The 15505-nt window shown below is 43.1% G+C and overlaps 1 protein-coding gene across 1 annotated transcript in view; it reads right to left on the bottom strand.

The window, feature by feature from the left end:
• The window catches only part of cyp26c1 (cytochrome P450, family 26, subfamily C, polypeptide 1), a gene marked incomplete at its 3' end in the record, with an annotated part of 88293 nt that extends 83237 nt beyond the window's left edge, over positions 1-5056 (bottom strand). Inside the window, 7 exon segments of the mRNA XM_084321954.1 lie at positions 927-1358; positions 1797-1952; positions 2272-2547; positions 2796-3020; positions 3979-4070; positions 4073-4299; positions 4982-5056. Coding sequence (XP_084178080.1) covers positions 927-1358; positions 1797-1952; positions 2272-2547; positions 2796-3020; positions 3979-4070; positions 4073-4184 — 1293 coding nt within the window. The 5' untranslated portion in view covers positions 4185-4299; positions 4982-5056.
• Between the last annotated feature and the right edge of the window lie 10449 nt (positions 5057-15505).

Raw genomic sequence — 15505 nt, 5'->3', positions numbered from 1 at the left:
AGAGAGAGAGGAGAGAGAGCGAGAGAGAGAAATAAAAAGAGAGAGAGAGCGAGAGAGAGAGAGAGAGAGAGAGAGAGAGAGAGAGAGAGAGAGAGAGAGAGAGAGAGAGAGACACTTTATTTTTCATTCAACCTGAATAGACTTTTTTTGTGCTCTTTCTTAGCCCTAATATATACATTATGTCCGTCTTTGTACTAATTAACTGTATGTTATGCTTATGTAACTGTTTTTAAATGGCGGTTGATGCTGTAATGGACACCTGAATCTCCCCTCGGGGATAAATAAAGGTTTTCAATCAATTTGTCTTTTTCTTACACGAATGAACACTCAACATTTGCAGAATTGTAATGAAGCTCATGGGCATATATTGTGTGATACATTCTAAAGTTTCTAAACCATCCACTCATTCACACTGTCACCCACAAGGCCTAACATAAAAGCAGTTATGTGGAGGCTTGCATTTCCTCGCAGAGCAGCTTCTCAAGTGGTTGCCTGTTTGGGAATCCGGTCCTCTCGCTATGCTATAGGCTCAGAGGATGCACCCCAGTGCACATGCATAATGGCGTTCTGAATAAGCACCAAACCCAATTACTTCCCGACTAGGCATGTATGTCTAGAGGGGGGAGAGAAGCAGGCATGGCGTTATGTGTTCGAGAATAGTATTCCGGAAATTCCTCTCAAATCATTGGAACTGAAATTGCCTTTCATGCAACAGGCGCGGCAGATGGAGGGCAGATCGAGGGCAGGTAGAGTTCAGTTCAGGTCTGGTTGCGTGACGAGGTGGAATTGGGTCAGCTGGTTGCACAAGACGTGCGTAAAGACGCAGTGGTTATGTGCACAATCAGTGCTACTATCTGTGCTTTATATAGGACAAAAAGCCTACTGGGATGAATAATAATATAATATATAACACAATAACCACTTACGTCCAGTTCGAACGTCTGCAGGGCTGTCCGGTAGCCACCAGAGACCGGGGGTAGAAACCGGAGCACCTCTTTGACGACACAGTCAACGTAACGGAGCTGACTCAGCTTCTCCATGGTCAGATACGGGACGTGGGAACGGGACAGGGGGAAGCCCTCCTCGTTGGTTTCATCCGATGACGAGCGACTAAAGTGATTTGGACTCGCCCCGTCCCCTCCGTTCAGTAAACAAGTGGTTTCCGTCACCGCCTCTCCTCTCTCCCGACCAGACAGACCGCCGCCGCCGCAGTGGGAATCTAACCCGAGGCCCTCCGCCTCTAGCTCGGACCGGGCCCTCTCCACCACGGCCGGGTGACGGAGGAGCTGCAGCACCAGAGAGGTGGAGGCGCTGGCCGTGGTGGAGTGGGCGGCGAAGATCAACTCCACCGCTGTCTCCTGCAACGGGGAATTGAAAAGGAAACCCCAAAATCAAACCAGACCAAGAATGGAACGTTCGTAATATATATGAAGAGGGAAATGTTTCACACCTGTAAAAAAAGGAAAAAGCACCACATACACAAACAAACTGCTTCAGCGAAACGAAAGATTGTGAGAATGGAGCGTTTTGGGCTCTCTCTCTCTGTTGAATGTTATCAGACAGAGACTCTCTTTTGCCATGCGATTCTGTTTGACAGCTTAGCAGGGGGGAGTTGATGCGATGAAAGGGGATTGGATTTCCATATAACTCGCAATTATTTTATGGTAAATTGGGTCTAAATGGGTCAGGGGACTGTTTTAGTTTTTTCTTTACTTTTAACGAGACTGGTCACATTTACTCCATTTGAGTCTGGCAAAAAAAAATATGAACATTTTTAATAACCCCTGGGCTAATACCTTGAGTTCTTGGATAGTGAGCTCGTGGCCGTGCTCCTTGGAGCTGCTCAGCATGTAGTCAAAGGCATCATAATAGTCGTCGTTGTGCTGCCGCGCCATCTTCTCCTCGATGATTTTCTCCATGTGCGAGTGTAGAATCTCTCTGGCCTTTATTCCCTGAAAGATAAAGTTCATGATTTATTTGTAATACTATTATTATTTAAAAAAATATATTATTAACTTATGTTGAATGTAATAGTCAGTGCATGCTCATTTTATTTGCCAATTATTTGCCAATTATTTGAAGCCGTATTCTCATTTCGTTTTGATTTACTGTCGAAAGAATGTTGGCATGGCCAATCAGGCCTTATTCAACTGATTAAGGACATGTCATTGCCATTTCAATACATCTGTATGCGACATATCACGGCGTTGTTTTATATTTTGAGGTTCCACTAATACTGTATAAGGCGGATAATTATGGTGCAACTTTAACCTTGCGCAGGCCGCTCAGGGGCGCGTCGATGGGGAGAGAGAAGAGGTTGTTCATCAGCTGCTCGAATATCCCGGCCAGATACACGATGCGTTCTTCCTCCATGTGCAGGCCCAGCAGAACCCTGACAGCGATGCGGAAAGTGAGAGACTTGGCGGCAGCGTAAACATCCACCGCGCCCGGCTCCGAACACCACTTGGCAATTTCAGACTTGACAACGTCTTGTAGCCGCGGCAGGTACGTGTCCAGAGCCCCGCGGCTAAAGACCTTTGCCAAGATCTTGAAAGGGGAAGGAAAGAAAGCGCAATAAAAAAGTTATCACATCAAGTGCAAATGCTAAACGAATGAATTGTTTAAAGCGTTCAAGCGAAACGCCAGGCTGGTTTGAGGCGTCTCTATTTTATATTTCCAAGCTTGTTCGTCAACAAATAATGTCCAACCCTTAGTCAAACAGCTGTGTTTTTCCACACTTTATTTTCGTCCATCCTTTTCTTTTTCTACAATGACTAATTTCTCGAACTCTTTACCTTTCTCTTCCTCTTGTGCAGTTCCCCGATGGAGTTGACCAAGGTATTGGGCCCCAGAATGATGCGGGTGCTCTGGGGCCACTGAGTACACACCAGGTTGTGCTCCCCGAGTAAGATCTTGCGGATGTTCTCGGCGCCGGTCACCCGGATCACCGGCTTCCCCAGAAGGTGCGTCTTAAACACGTTGCCGTGTTTCTCCCTCCGAGAAATATGAAAGTTTGATCCCTGTTGGTTCAAAACACACACACACACACACACACACACACACACACACACACACACACACACACACGCACACGCGCGCACACGCACACACACACACACACACACACACACACACACACACACACACACACACACACACACACGCGCACACCGGTAGAGGAGGTGTTAATTTCACGTCTGCTGTAACGAGGGCGCTCTGCCCCCGCGTCTTCTCTTGACGCCCAGTCTGGAATAAAGAGAAGGAAGGATGGAGAAAGGGAGGGATAGACGTTTGCATTCCTAGCATAGGAGAGAGAGAGAGAGGGGTGAAGACGAGGGAGAGGGAGAGAGGGGAGAGAGAAAGAGGGAGAACGAGAGCGGTGTGGATTTGAAGTGAAAACGTCTGTTTTTTCACCGCAAGAACGAATTACGCACGGTGCATCAAGTCCACACATGCAACAGCCCCATGGTCGCATTAACAACAGAACTCAGCCTGCAAAGAATCTGCAGTGATTTAAAAAATTAATTAAAACAAATCTCCGCTCTTTGCCTGAACCGACCTGCAGATCGATAGAATATAATGTAGTATGTTTATATGCATGCAGGTATTAGGTCAAAGACAAGTGCACGATGGTTCACAGTAGCTCAGCAAAGCAACGAAGACGTGTAACACACACACACACGCACGCACGCACGCGCACGCGCGCGCACACACACACACACACACACACACACACACACACACACACACACACACACACACACACACACACACACACACACAGTCTAACCTATATTTTGGAAAGCTTGTAAAAAATCACGAAACAGTCCAGAAGTGCTCTCTCTCTCTCTCTCTCTCTCTCTCTCTCTCTCTCTCTCTCTCTCTCTCTCTCTCTCTCTCTCTCTCTCTCTCTCTCTCTCTCTCTCTCTCTCGCTCTCTCTCTCTCTCTCTCTCGCTCTCTCTCTCTCTCTCTCTCACCTGGAAGAGCCAGTGGAAAGTTTCGCCGACCAGCGGCCAGCCCATGGACCCCTTTGGTAAAGGGAGGCTGCTGTCTTTGTCCCGGGTACGGTCCACCGGAGACTCCACAGCTGCTTAGTGACCGCTAGCAGCAGCAAGGCAGAGAGAACGGACGTTAGAGCGGCGGCCAGAGCGGACAACACACCGAACTGCGCGAGAGGGAACATCTCCTCCAAGTCGGTCCAATTCCTAGCATCCACGTGCGTCCGTTAGTAGCGGTGCAACCGTGCTAAAACTGGCGCGAGCTTCTCCTTTTCCTCCGCCGCCTTCTCCCCTTGCCCGCTGTCCAGAAGAAGAGAGGGATATCATGTTTTTGGTTGAAGAAATGAAAGGAAAAGAAACACTCATTGAAGGATTTTAATCCAGTGCCAGGTTGCTATAAGACCTCCCCGGCACTGCAGAATCAGAAATGCGGCTCCAATTGTTTTTGAAAACAGTTTAAACATCACGTCACCACTGATGCCCACGTCGGGCCAATGTTTGACAGCGAACGAAATACAAATGAAAGGGTTGCATTTATTCCCACAACTCCGTGTAGCCGCTATAGAATTGAGGAGTAGCCTAACTGTCAAGTATTCCAAATAGTTTTACAGGTTTACATGCGCCGGCTTGTCTATTATAGGCTATGCGCCTTTATAGGTATAGGCTACAGTTCAGGGGGCTCAATACCCCCCAGGCGCCCGAGTTTTATAGTGCAATGGCAATAAATCAGGCAGAAAGAGAGGGGGGTCAACTCGCCTGGATTTGAATACAGTAGTCTACAGTATGGACAATAATTAATAGACACGAGGGCTGCTATAGAATGTTGAAAACATATTGAAAAGGCGAGCAAAAGTTATCCCGCTGTAGCCTATGATTGATAGCCTATATTGTGAAAAATAAAAATAAAAATAAAAAGAAGAAAGCTGCACATTAAACAAAACAATGTGTATAACCACAAGACAGCCCATGCCATCTATCTTACCTCGGTCCTTAATGGTAAAAACCAAGTCCTCTTGATAGCTGAGAGAAATCCGTGTGTAAAAAAGTGTCTCCAAAACTGTGACTATTCCTCCACAGTGAGTGGTTTGCGGGGAGCTTTATAGACAGGCCGACACGACATGATCCACCTTCAACAGATGACGTATTAAGGTTTCCCGAAAGAGCCTTGATCAATTGCCGAGGAGATGCCAAACAAAAGTTTGTGATCATATAGTAGCACTCACCCGGAGACGGAGTGCAGAGCAAAGCGCGAGGACAGCGCGCAGGGGTAGGCAGGGCAGGGGGGAGAGAGAGAGGGAGAGAGAGAGGGAGAGAGAGAGGATCGAATGGCAGCGGATGGAGGAGACAGGTAGCCAATCGCTGCAGGGAGCGCTTAGAGTTTGACTCCTCTTCAGTTGCACCCATCATGCAGGTTAGACCATGCAGGTTAGACCATGCAGGTTAGACCATGCAGGTTAGTCCATGCAGGTTAGACCACGCAGGTTAGACCATGCACGGAACTACTGCAGGTTAGACCACGCACGGAACTACTGCAGGTTAGACCAGGCACGGAACTATACTGTAGCTGCAGATCTCAGCTGGCATGCTGCATTTCGCCGCCTCATTAGACTGTATAGCCTACCCATAGCGTTTAGGCCTAATTGGTGTTTTTGAAATACAACGACGCTATAAAATACCAAGGGATATACTTTTTTTTGCAGCTTTAGGGCTATAATTTTGGGCGCAGCATTTCAAGAAAGTCTTCATTCAATTGAATATAGGCTATAATACAAATGAAAAGCAATATAGATACTTAGGCTTATTCTCAGAAATGCTGCTAGGATTTAATTATATTTATTGACAATTTTTTAGCGCCAAGATATTGTAATGCACAAAAAAAACCTGAAAAGATAATTGTGTCTCCATTTCATTGCATAATAGTGCTTATTATGGTGTACCTCGCTGGAAGGTTTCGCGTGCCCTATATAGCGAGTCAGCCAGAGATGGAGAGACCGACCAACCAACCGGCTGTTCTCCGGTGGTCTTGGCCCGCAGGTGGGTTGTTTTTCCGCTGTATACATGGAGAACATAGCCGGGGCACCTGTTCGACTCTCTGTGGAGGGGAGAGAGATGATGATAGTCCAACTGCACAAGGCGATGACAGGTCGAATGTAGTCTCCTATATCCAGTTGACAAGGATCTTTAATGCATCCGCTATGTATGAACCCATCTGTTTCATCTTCTTCATGAAAATGTGAAAATATTATTTTACTTGGAGAGAAAAATACTAGGCTATTTTCAACTCAGCGACGAACTTTATGTTTTGCAGGAGAGTTTGGAAACGCTTGAACGTGATTTATTAAGACGTTCTAATCGCAGGAAAATAAAATTGTCTTGAACTAAGTTTATTATGAATGTTGGGAATTTGATATAGGCCTATAGGCTACTTTAGGAAAATCGAAGAAATCCCCTAATAAATCATGTTTCCTGAGGTGCAGAGGTGTCGTACAGAAATAGATAAATAATTGAACTTAGGCCTAATAAAAATGTACTATAGGCCCCATGCTGCTGCTAAATAGTGTTTAGTTTAGTTACTGTTAATTTCACATATATTTTTCAATTGCCAGTTATTTGTCCAACAACTGTGGACCCATATTGTATGATATAGCTCATATAAAAATAAGTGAAAAACTATATTAAAACCTCAGATTCTGCAATTCATCAATACAATTATTGAACATGTTTGTTATTTACGTTTTTTCCCCTTAGGCTATCAATATACGCTTCATGGGAACGCAATAATTACACATGTAGCTTCACACATCGGCTAGAGTAGAATATCATAAATCTCGCGTTGACATTCGTTATGAGTTCTGGGGAACCCCCGTCTTCCCACATAATATTAAATGAAAAAAAAAACTTTAATCTCAGCTGTCGGAATAACTTTAGAAATGCGAAATAGCAGTAGGATTTAGAGTCTATCGAGTATTTTGTTGCTATATTCCGTAGCTTTGGCCCCTGTTTATTTCCTGTCAGCAACTGTAACATGCAACAGGAGATATGAACGGGCCTAGAATGTTTATGTTGTCAAGTTAGAAAAGGTCTACAAATCTCCTGTCATTCACAAAAAAACAAAGGGGATATTCGTATTCCCTTGTCACCATATAATCCAAGTTGTAAGTGTTACCAGCAAGACATTTAGCACCGTTTCACCGACATGGAGTATAAGCTATACTTTTATAGCATTGGAAATTCCATGAAAATATTGGTCATGAGTCCATGGTTTCCTCCTAGACTATTCAAATAGCACATACAAGCATATAATTAATGTGGACACACTGTAGTGTATTTGGTGCTATAACTACTGTATTGATTATAATCTCTGTTACAATCTGTTACAATTGTAATATGTTCCAAGAAAACATAACTTCTTAATAGGCAACATTTCTAACTAGGCAAAAAATTATCACTTACCACCAAATGTGTGTGTGTGTGTGTTATGTTGTGTGTGTGTGTGTGTGTGTGCGTGTGTGTGTGTGTGTGTGTGCGTGCGTGTGTGTGAGAGGGTGTGTGTTGTGTTGTGTGTGTGTGTGTGTGTGTGTGTGTGTGTGTGCGTGCGTGTGTGTGAGAGGGTGTGTGTGTCTGTGTGTGTGTGTGAGAGGGTGTGTGTGCGTGTGTGTGTGTGTGTGTGAAGCCAGGCAGAATGGCTGGAGTGTATAATATTATAATAAAATATTATCCACAGATGTCCTATAAGCACATTGGACCACTGTAATATTTGAATCATCCATATAGGCCTCACACGATCTGATCTGTGGATTAAAATAAATTATTTAAAACCGGTGCTGTTTGTGTCGTTGCTAAGTGGGTGGGTGTTTTGGTCCTGAAAGAGGTCAATAGAGCCTGCACTGTAGCGAGTCACGCAGTGTGTGGTAGTGAAAGGTTAACCTTCTGTAGTGTGGTTGTGAAAGGGTTAAGGTATTGTAGTTTTACAATGATCTTCAGTGATTTACATGGAACACATTATCTAAGGATGCTTTGGGGTAACCAGGCTCAGTAGTTCCCTGGTCACAACAGGTTTACAGCTGAAAAAAAAAGTCAAATCACCCTGCTGACTCTGACACCATATATTCACCACAGTAACAATAACTTTACTTTGGTGAAAAGCACGATTGTGACTCAGTTTCCTTATTCATTATTTTGGAATGAAAACACTAACATCACCATAGTGACAAAAAAATTAAGGAAATACCATGATACTTTTTTGTAAGGGCTTTGATGGCGGTGGACGGTTCTATAAACAAGCACACCAGCATAGTGGGCTGTGGAAAGTTTGCATGAATAGAAAAATAAAATTTTAGGCTACATACAAAACCCACATATCATCATTATGTTGCAATAAACCTGTAATAAATAAAACAAATTGTTACCTATACATTACAATGTCTTTAAGATCACCAATCATGATGGAAAAGATTGGATACATTCACCTCACCATGCAGTTTCTATACAATGTTTAGGATACTTAAAACCGCCAGCCTCACTTCAGCATTATTTTGGACTGATTAGAGTGCAGTATCATTGTTGCACATTGAATTATACATTTTAGATGGGCATAAATTGGTCCAAATGATGGAAATAACACATTATTATCATCTGTGTCATGGTTTAAATTTGGATTATGAAACGATAAAAAAAAGACACACACATCACAATACCCACTAGGATCAGTGCTGGATCAAAAAAATACATTGAAGATTAGAAAGGGATAGATCCACACACCAAATACTGTAGCTCCCTTCAATAGCTTCCTTTCAAGGCACCCATTTGGTGTATGGCTATAGTTTTAAATTTGCATTACACCAAGTACAAAAGTGGTACCATGGTGATACATGACGTATACCATGGCAGTACCATGTTAACATAGCAATTACTATCATACACCCACTATACTTTAGGGTATTATAGGGTATTCTTATATCACTACATGGTTAACTAGTACATGTTTTAAACATTCCGAAGTATCCTGTGGTTGGAATTCTTAATCAGTGACATTCCTGAAGGTTCCATCAATTCCCAAAAGACCATATGACTTTGACTAGAAGAGGCACAGATAGGTGAGGTAAGGGGGGCGGGGGGGTTGTCAATTCATTATCTGTTGTGACTATGTTAATCTGGCAGGCATGCCGCTGTTGTAGATTCAAACTGAAGTCTATCTTTCAAACAAAAACAAATACATATGGGACTTTGCTACGGGGCCCCATATAGTCTTATACAGGCAAACATTATTGACATAAGACATGCAGGGGCCAAGTGAAGCCTGCAGGCTTCATCATCACTGCATCATGTACCCACAGCCTATCGCTTTAGCTCTACTTCTTTCTCTGTTTCTTTTTCTATTTCTCTCTCTTTCATTCATCCTCTCTGTCTCTCTCTTTGTTCTCCCTCCCTCTCTCCCTCTCTCCCTCTCCTTCTCCCACCCCTTGTGATGAAACTAACTGCATAACTGTGTGCAGTGTCACTACATTCCTGACCTGTCAGGTCTCATCACATTCTGACCTGCCATTAAGTAGTTACAGTAAGGTTGGTTGGCTGACATAAGTTTTCTACTGTATACTGTACTGTTCGTTGTGAGTTGTGACAATGACGTATTAAGGTTTTCCTGAATACGTAAAGGGCCTTGTTAAAGGGAAAGTTCAGAATTCTGGACGACTGGCCCATTCCCTACGTAGCAATGCTGTTGTTGATAGTAGAGTCCTTTCTCAGAACAGTCCATGCTATAGGCCTGCTTCATACTGTATACCCACAGCTCCAGCTCGCATTAGCCACTAATGCAACATCAATGAGACCATGATAAACAATAACATCTGAACAACATTTTCAACATTTATTTCAGGGCTTGTTCAGACTGGAGTGTGTTAAAAACAGCATGGACGCTGCTGAGAAAGGACTCTACCAATTGACAACGTCATTGCTGAGTAGGAAATATGGGCTAGGGGTCCAAAACTCTGTATTTACTTGTTAAGTCTGCTGAGGACTGGAGAAAAAAGTGATCATGTGATAATCACAAACATGTGATCATATCTGGGCCAAATAGCCCCTTTCACACCGGCAGGGCTCCGTTCTGGAGCCTCTGAACCTTGGTGCTCTCAGCCCGCGTTTACACCTATTTAAGCAGAACCAACGTTCCACCGTGTCCGTCATCAACAGGGGGCGTTTCTCAGGCCGAGGTAAACACAACCATATGGACACGACAGTGGCAGAATGTGCCGTATATATAAAACAGCTTCGGAGGTTTGATTGATTGATTGAAAATGTTAATTAACAGATTGCAGAATGGGTACAGTACAGTATTAAGCACTACATCACGCGCAGGAGTGGTTTGTGAAAAATGGTTTATTTTTCACAAACCACGACTACAAGTGGTGTAATGCTTTTATACAACTGCCACATTCATCCAACCTTATTGCTATACAATAAACACACATTAATCGAAGATTTATTGAAAAAACCATCCGCCAGAAAAAGTAGTTCCCACAACAACAAAAAAGAGAAGTTGCCTCCATGTGGAAGCAGATCGGAAGTGCATCCAACTGTTCTCTAGGACATCCAACAAACTAACACAACTAAGACATCCAACAAACTAACACATCCAACTGTGTGTTATTGGAATGATTGATTGATTGAACAATCAATACAGTACGGCTCAATACACACAATACACACAATTGTTAAGGGGATGCAGACCAGAGAAAGACTTTATGACATACCAGATTTACAAATACAGTAACACATCCAACTTTCCTTTAGTTTTTAACCTACTTTCTATAGAACTTCATTCTTAGATGCTTCTATAGAAAGTAGGTAAAACAAATTAAAAAAAGTTTTCTTTGCCCTATAGGAAAAAAAAGTTCTCTTTGCCCTATAGATATATATATATTTTTGTAAACCTACTTTCTATAGAAGCAGCTGCAGGGAGGTGCACTGTTTTAAGTGAGCGTGGGTTATTGAATTGATTGATTGATTGTTTGCTAATTTTATTACTGTCCGCCTTGTTTCCAACTGGTTAAGTTTAGGCCCTCTTTCGAATTTGGTTAAGGTTAGAGTTTGGAATCAGGGCTGGTGGTCTATCGCCCTGCTCTAAAGACAAACTCTAACCTTAACCAACTTCGAAAGAGGGCCTAAACTTAACCAGTTGGAAACAAGGCGGACAGTAATAAAATTAGCAATCAATCCATCAATCAATCAATCAATTCAATAGTCCACGCTCACTTAAAACAGCGCACCTCCCAGCTGCTTGTATAGAATTAAAATTAATTTTTTTTTTGCAATTAATCAATCAATCAATCAATTCGCGCGATTTTTATTTTGTTCCACAATGACTCATGACCCATCAATTACATCATCCAACATTGTTTAAGCAACTAAGACATTCGCCGTGACAGAATCGGTTTTTATTTAGTCGTTATGACGCTATCAACATATCCATTCAGTCCACCCTCACTTAAAACAGCACACCTCCCAGCACCAGAAAAGAAAAATTTTAAAAGAAATTGCAATTAATCAATCAATCAATCAATTCGCATTTACTGACGATCACGGAATTATAAACGACCCTCCCCCCGTTCATCCGCGCATGATACGTCATAACGTTTAGGATCATGTACAGTTGAAAATTTTAATATAGCGTGTAACGCCAACAAACGGCAGTTGATAATATATATATGCGTTTATGCCTATATCTCACGTTCTAGGAATTACTGCAGAAAACGATAAAAACATATTTATATTCTAGACGGTATTTTCGTACGAATCTATGAATGAAAAAGTAAAACGTTCCTACATCCTGAACGATAGACAATCGATGTTGAATGGGCCATAGTAATGTCAATTTAGCAATACAATTTAAAAAGTTATAGCCCTGCAAAGAAGGTAAACATCTCCATAGGCTTAGACTGGTGGCAGTGATCATACATTGATGCATATAAGCGTGGCAGTTAATGTGTTAACTGTGACCGACTAATCCATAGTTTACACTTGTCAAGAGCCAATTGCGCTTGTCGTCCAGTATTTGCATTAATAAATCAGATGTCATGCTAATATGTCATGTTCTACAGTAGGACTTACTACTATGATACCCATTAAAACAATTAATTCGAATAATAGAAGCCTACTTTGCTGTAACGATTCATTTCAAACGTATAGAGTGCGTGTGTATTTTTGTGTGTGCGCTCGCGCGCTGAGGCTCGCTAAGCCTTTCTCCGCGCATATTTATATCTGGAGCATTTTTTTATCCACTCTGGTTGGATGGTGTATTGTACTTGTGCTGTATCATAACAATAAATTTTTTTTGGATCCACTTTTTCTCCTTATTTTTCTATTTTTCTCCCATCCCAATTTCGCCTCGCCAATTCTCCCTTCAATTCTCCCCTCCCCTGTCTTGAATGTTGCTAGACTATGCCTCCCACTGGTCGGCTGCAGTGAGGACCAAGCCTTGCATCACGTGTCCCCTCCGGTACACGAGGAGGCAGCTGTCGCATCTTTTCACCTGTACAGCGCGATCTCTCAGTGGCGAGGAGTAACGCGTGGGAGGCTCACGCTGCCCCCGTTACTTCCTGATTCTGCTGTACAGGCGCACCAACCGACCTGTAGGAGTCGCTGTCCACAACGTCCAATCCCCACCCACCAGCTTTCCCACCCCTAACACTGCCAATTGTGTTAGTATGAACGACCAGCCAAGCTGGTAGCAACGCCGAGAGCTGGGCTCGAACCCAGCATCTCCTGCATTAGTGGCGAGCGCCTTGCCCACTGTGCCACTTAGTCGCCCTCATAACAATACATTTGAATCTAATCTCGTTTTGAGATCAGTCGCAAATCGCTTCCTGTTGAATGGATCGATTCAGTGCAATGCCGACCCTCTACTCTCCCCCGTTCACGCTTGTCTTCACAGCCTATAATATGACACGGCCACTGATGATGTCATGGTTTGCAAGGAAAAAACAACTATTTTTCGGTTCCAGCTGAGCACCGATTTTTCACGTTCCAAACCAATTATTCCCGGTGTGACCGCGCCAGCCGGTTTGAGATTACGTTTGGGAACCGGCTCCAGCACGGAGCCCGGCCGGTGTGAAAGGCCTAATTGTGAGTACATGGTATCCACCTTGGTCCACTGATCTACACAGCGCTGCATCTCTTCCCTTCACATGCAAGTCCTGTAAGCATAAGTCAAATTATGATATGCCCTTAACATCCTCATCCTCCTTTGACCTGAGTGCAGCCTTCAATACCGTGAACCACAACATCTTGCTCACCAGACTTGAAGACCTCAGTATCGTATGTACTAAACTCAGCTGGCTCTCAAACTGTTTGATTGATTGATTGAAAACCTTATTAACAGATTGCAGAATGGGTACAATACAGTATGGCTCAATACAAACAATTGTTAAGGGGATGCAGACCAGAAAAATACTTTCGTCTTGTTTACATCAGGGTCCCCCATTTTCAATTCATCAAGACATTTATGATATACATGACATACAGATGTACAGTACTGTTTAAGAGAAAGAGATCATAAAAAAATAAATATATTCATTCGAAGGGGAAGAATATATATATACCTGTGGTGTCAGGATGGCAGGTTTAAGCAGCCACCCCTGCCCTGGGTCAGGCTAATCAGACCTGGGAGCAGGTGTGGGGATGGCAGGTTTAAGCAGCCACACCTGCCAAGGGTCAAGTTCATCAGACCTGGGGGCTGGGAGCAGGTGTGACTGCACACCTCTGGCTCTGGCTTGTAAACATCTTGCCACACATCTTCAATAAAGGTCTGTGTTTCTGCGGGCCATTCTGAGACACAGTGGAAGCCATGTGGTAGCGCCAGGCCCAGGAGGTCTCACTCCAGCTCAGAAAGTTACCGCTCCAACTGAGAAGGTTGCTGCTCCCTTTCCTCCCAGGCATGTCACCTTGGTGTGATCCTCAACCCCCATACCCACCAAATTGTCTAATCCTTCTTCTACCACTTTCACAATATTGCAAAGGAGTAGTGATCAGGTTATGATAGAGTTGGGATGAGGTTATGATAGAGTTGTGATGAGGTTATGATAGAGTTGTGATGAGGTTATGATAGAGTTGTGATGAGGTTATGATAGAGTTGTGATGAGGTTATGACAGAGTTGTGATGAGGTTATGACTGAGTTGTGATCAGGTTATGACAGAGTAGTGATCAGGTTATGACAGAGTTGTGATCAGGTTATGACAGAGTAGTGATCAGGTTATGACAGAGTAGTGATCAGGTTATGACTGAGTTGTGATCAGGTTATGATAGAGTTGTGATGAGGTTATGATAGAGTTGTGATGAGGTTATGATAGAGTAGTGATGAGGTTATGACAGAGTAGTGATCAGGTTATGACAGAGTAGTGATCGGGTTATGACTGAGTTGTGATCAGGTTATGACAGAGTAGTGATCAGGTTATGATAGAGTTGTGATCAGGTTATGACAGAGTAGTGATCAGGTTATGACAGAGTAGTGATCAGGTTATGACTGAGTTGTGATCAGGTTATGATAGAGTTGTGATGAGGTTATGATAGAGTTGTGATGAGGTTATGACAGAGTAGTGATCAGGTTATGACAGAGTTGTGATCAGGTTATGACAGAGTAGTGATCAGGTTATGACAGAGTTGTGATGAGGTTATGACTGAGTTGTGATCAGGTTATGACAGAGTAGTGATCAGGTTATGACAGAGTAGTGATCAGGTTATGACAGAGTAGTGATCAGGTTATGACTGAGTTGTGATCAGGTTATGATAGAGTTGTGATGAGGTTATGATAGAGTTGGGATGAGGTTATGACAGAGTTGTGATGAGGTTATGACAGAGTAGTGATCAGGTTATGATAGAGTTGTGATGAGGTTATGACAGAGTTGTGATGAGGTTATGACAGAGTAGTGATCAGGTTATGACTGAGTTGTGATGCGGTTATGACAGAGTTGTGATCAGGTTATGACAGATTAGTGATCAGGTTATGACAGAGTAGTGATGAGGTTATGACAGAGTAGTGATCAGGTTATGACAGAGTAGTGATCAGGTTATGACTGAGTTGTGATGAGGTTATGATAGAGTTGGGATGAGGTTATGACAGAGTAGTGATCAGGTTATGACAGAGTAGTGATCAGGTTATGACAGAGTTGTGATGAGGTTATGCCAGAGTTGTGATGAGGTTATGACAGAGTAGTGATCAGGTTATGACAGAGTTGTGATCAGGTTATGACAGAGTTGTGATGAGGTTATGACTGAGTTGTGAGCAGGTTATGACAGAGTAGTGATGTGGTTATGACAGAGTAGTGATCAGGTTATGACAGAGTAGTGATCAGGTTATGACTGAGTTGTGATGAGGTTATGACAGAGTTGTGATGAGGTTATGACAGAGTTGTGATCAGGTTATGACAGAGTAGTGATCAGGTTATGACAGAGTTGTGATCAGGTTATGACAGAGTTGTGATCAGGTTATGACTGAGTTGTGATGAGGTTATG

Source organism: Notolepis coatsorum, assembly GCF_963971535.1.
Source record: "Notolepis coatsorum genome assembly, chromosome: 9".
NCBI classification, from domain to species: Eukaryota; Metazoa; Chordata; class Actinopteri; order Aulopiformes; family Paralepididae; genus Notolepis; species Notolepis coatsorum.
Note: the sequence above shows the minus strand (reverse complement) of the source record. Positions and strands in the feature narration are given on the sequence as shown.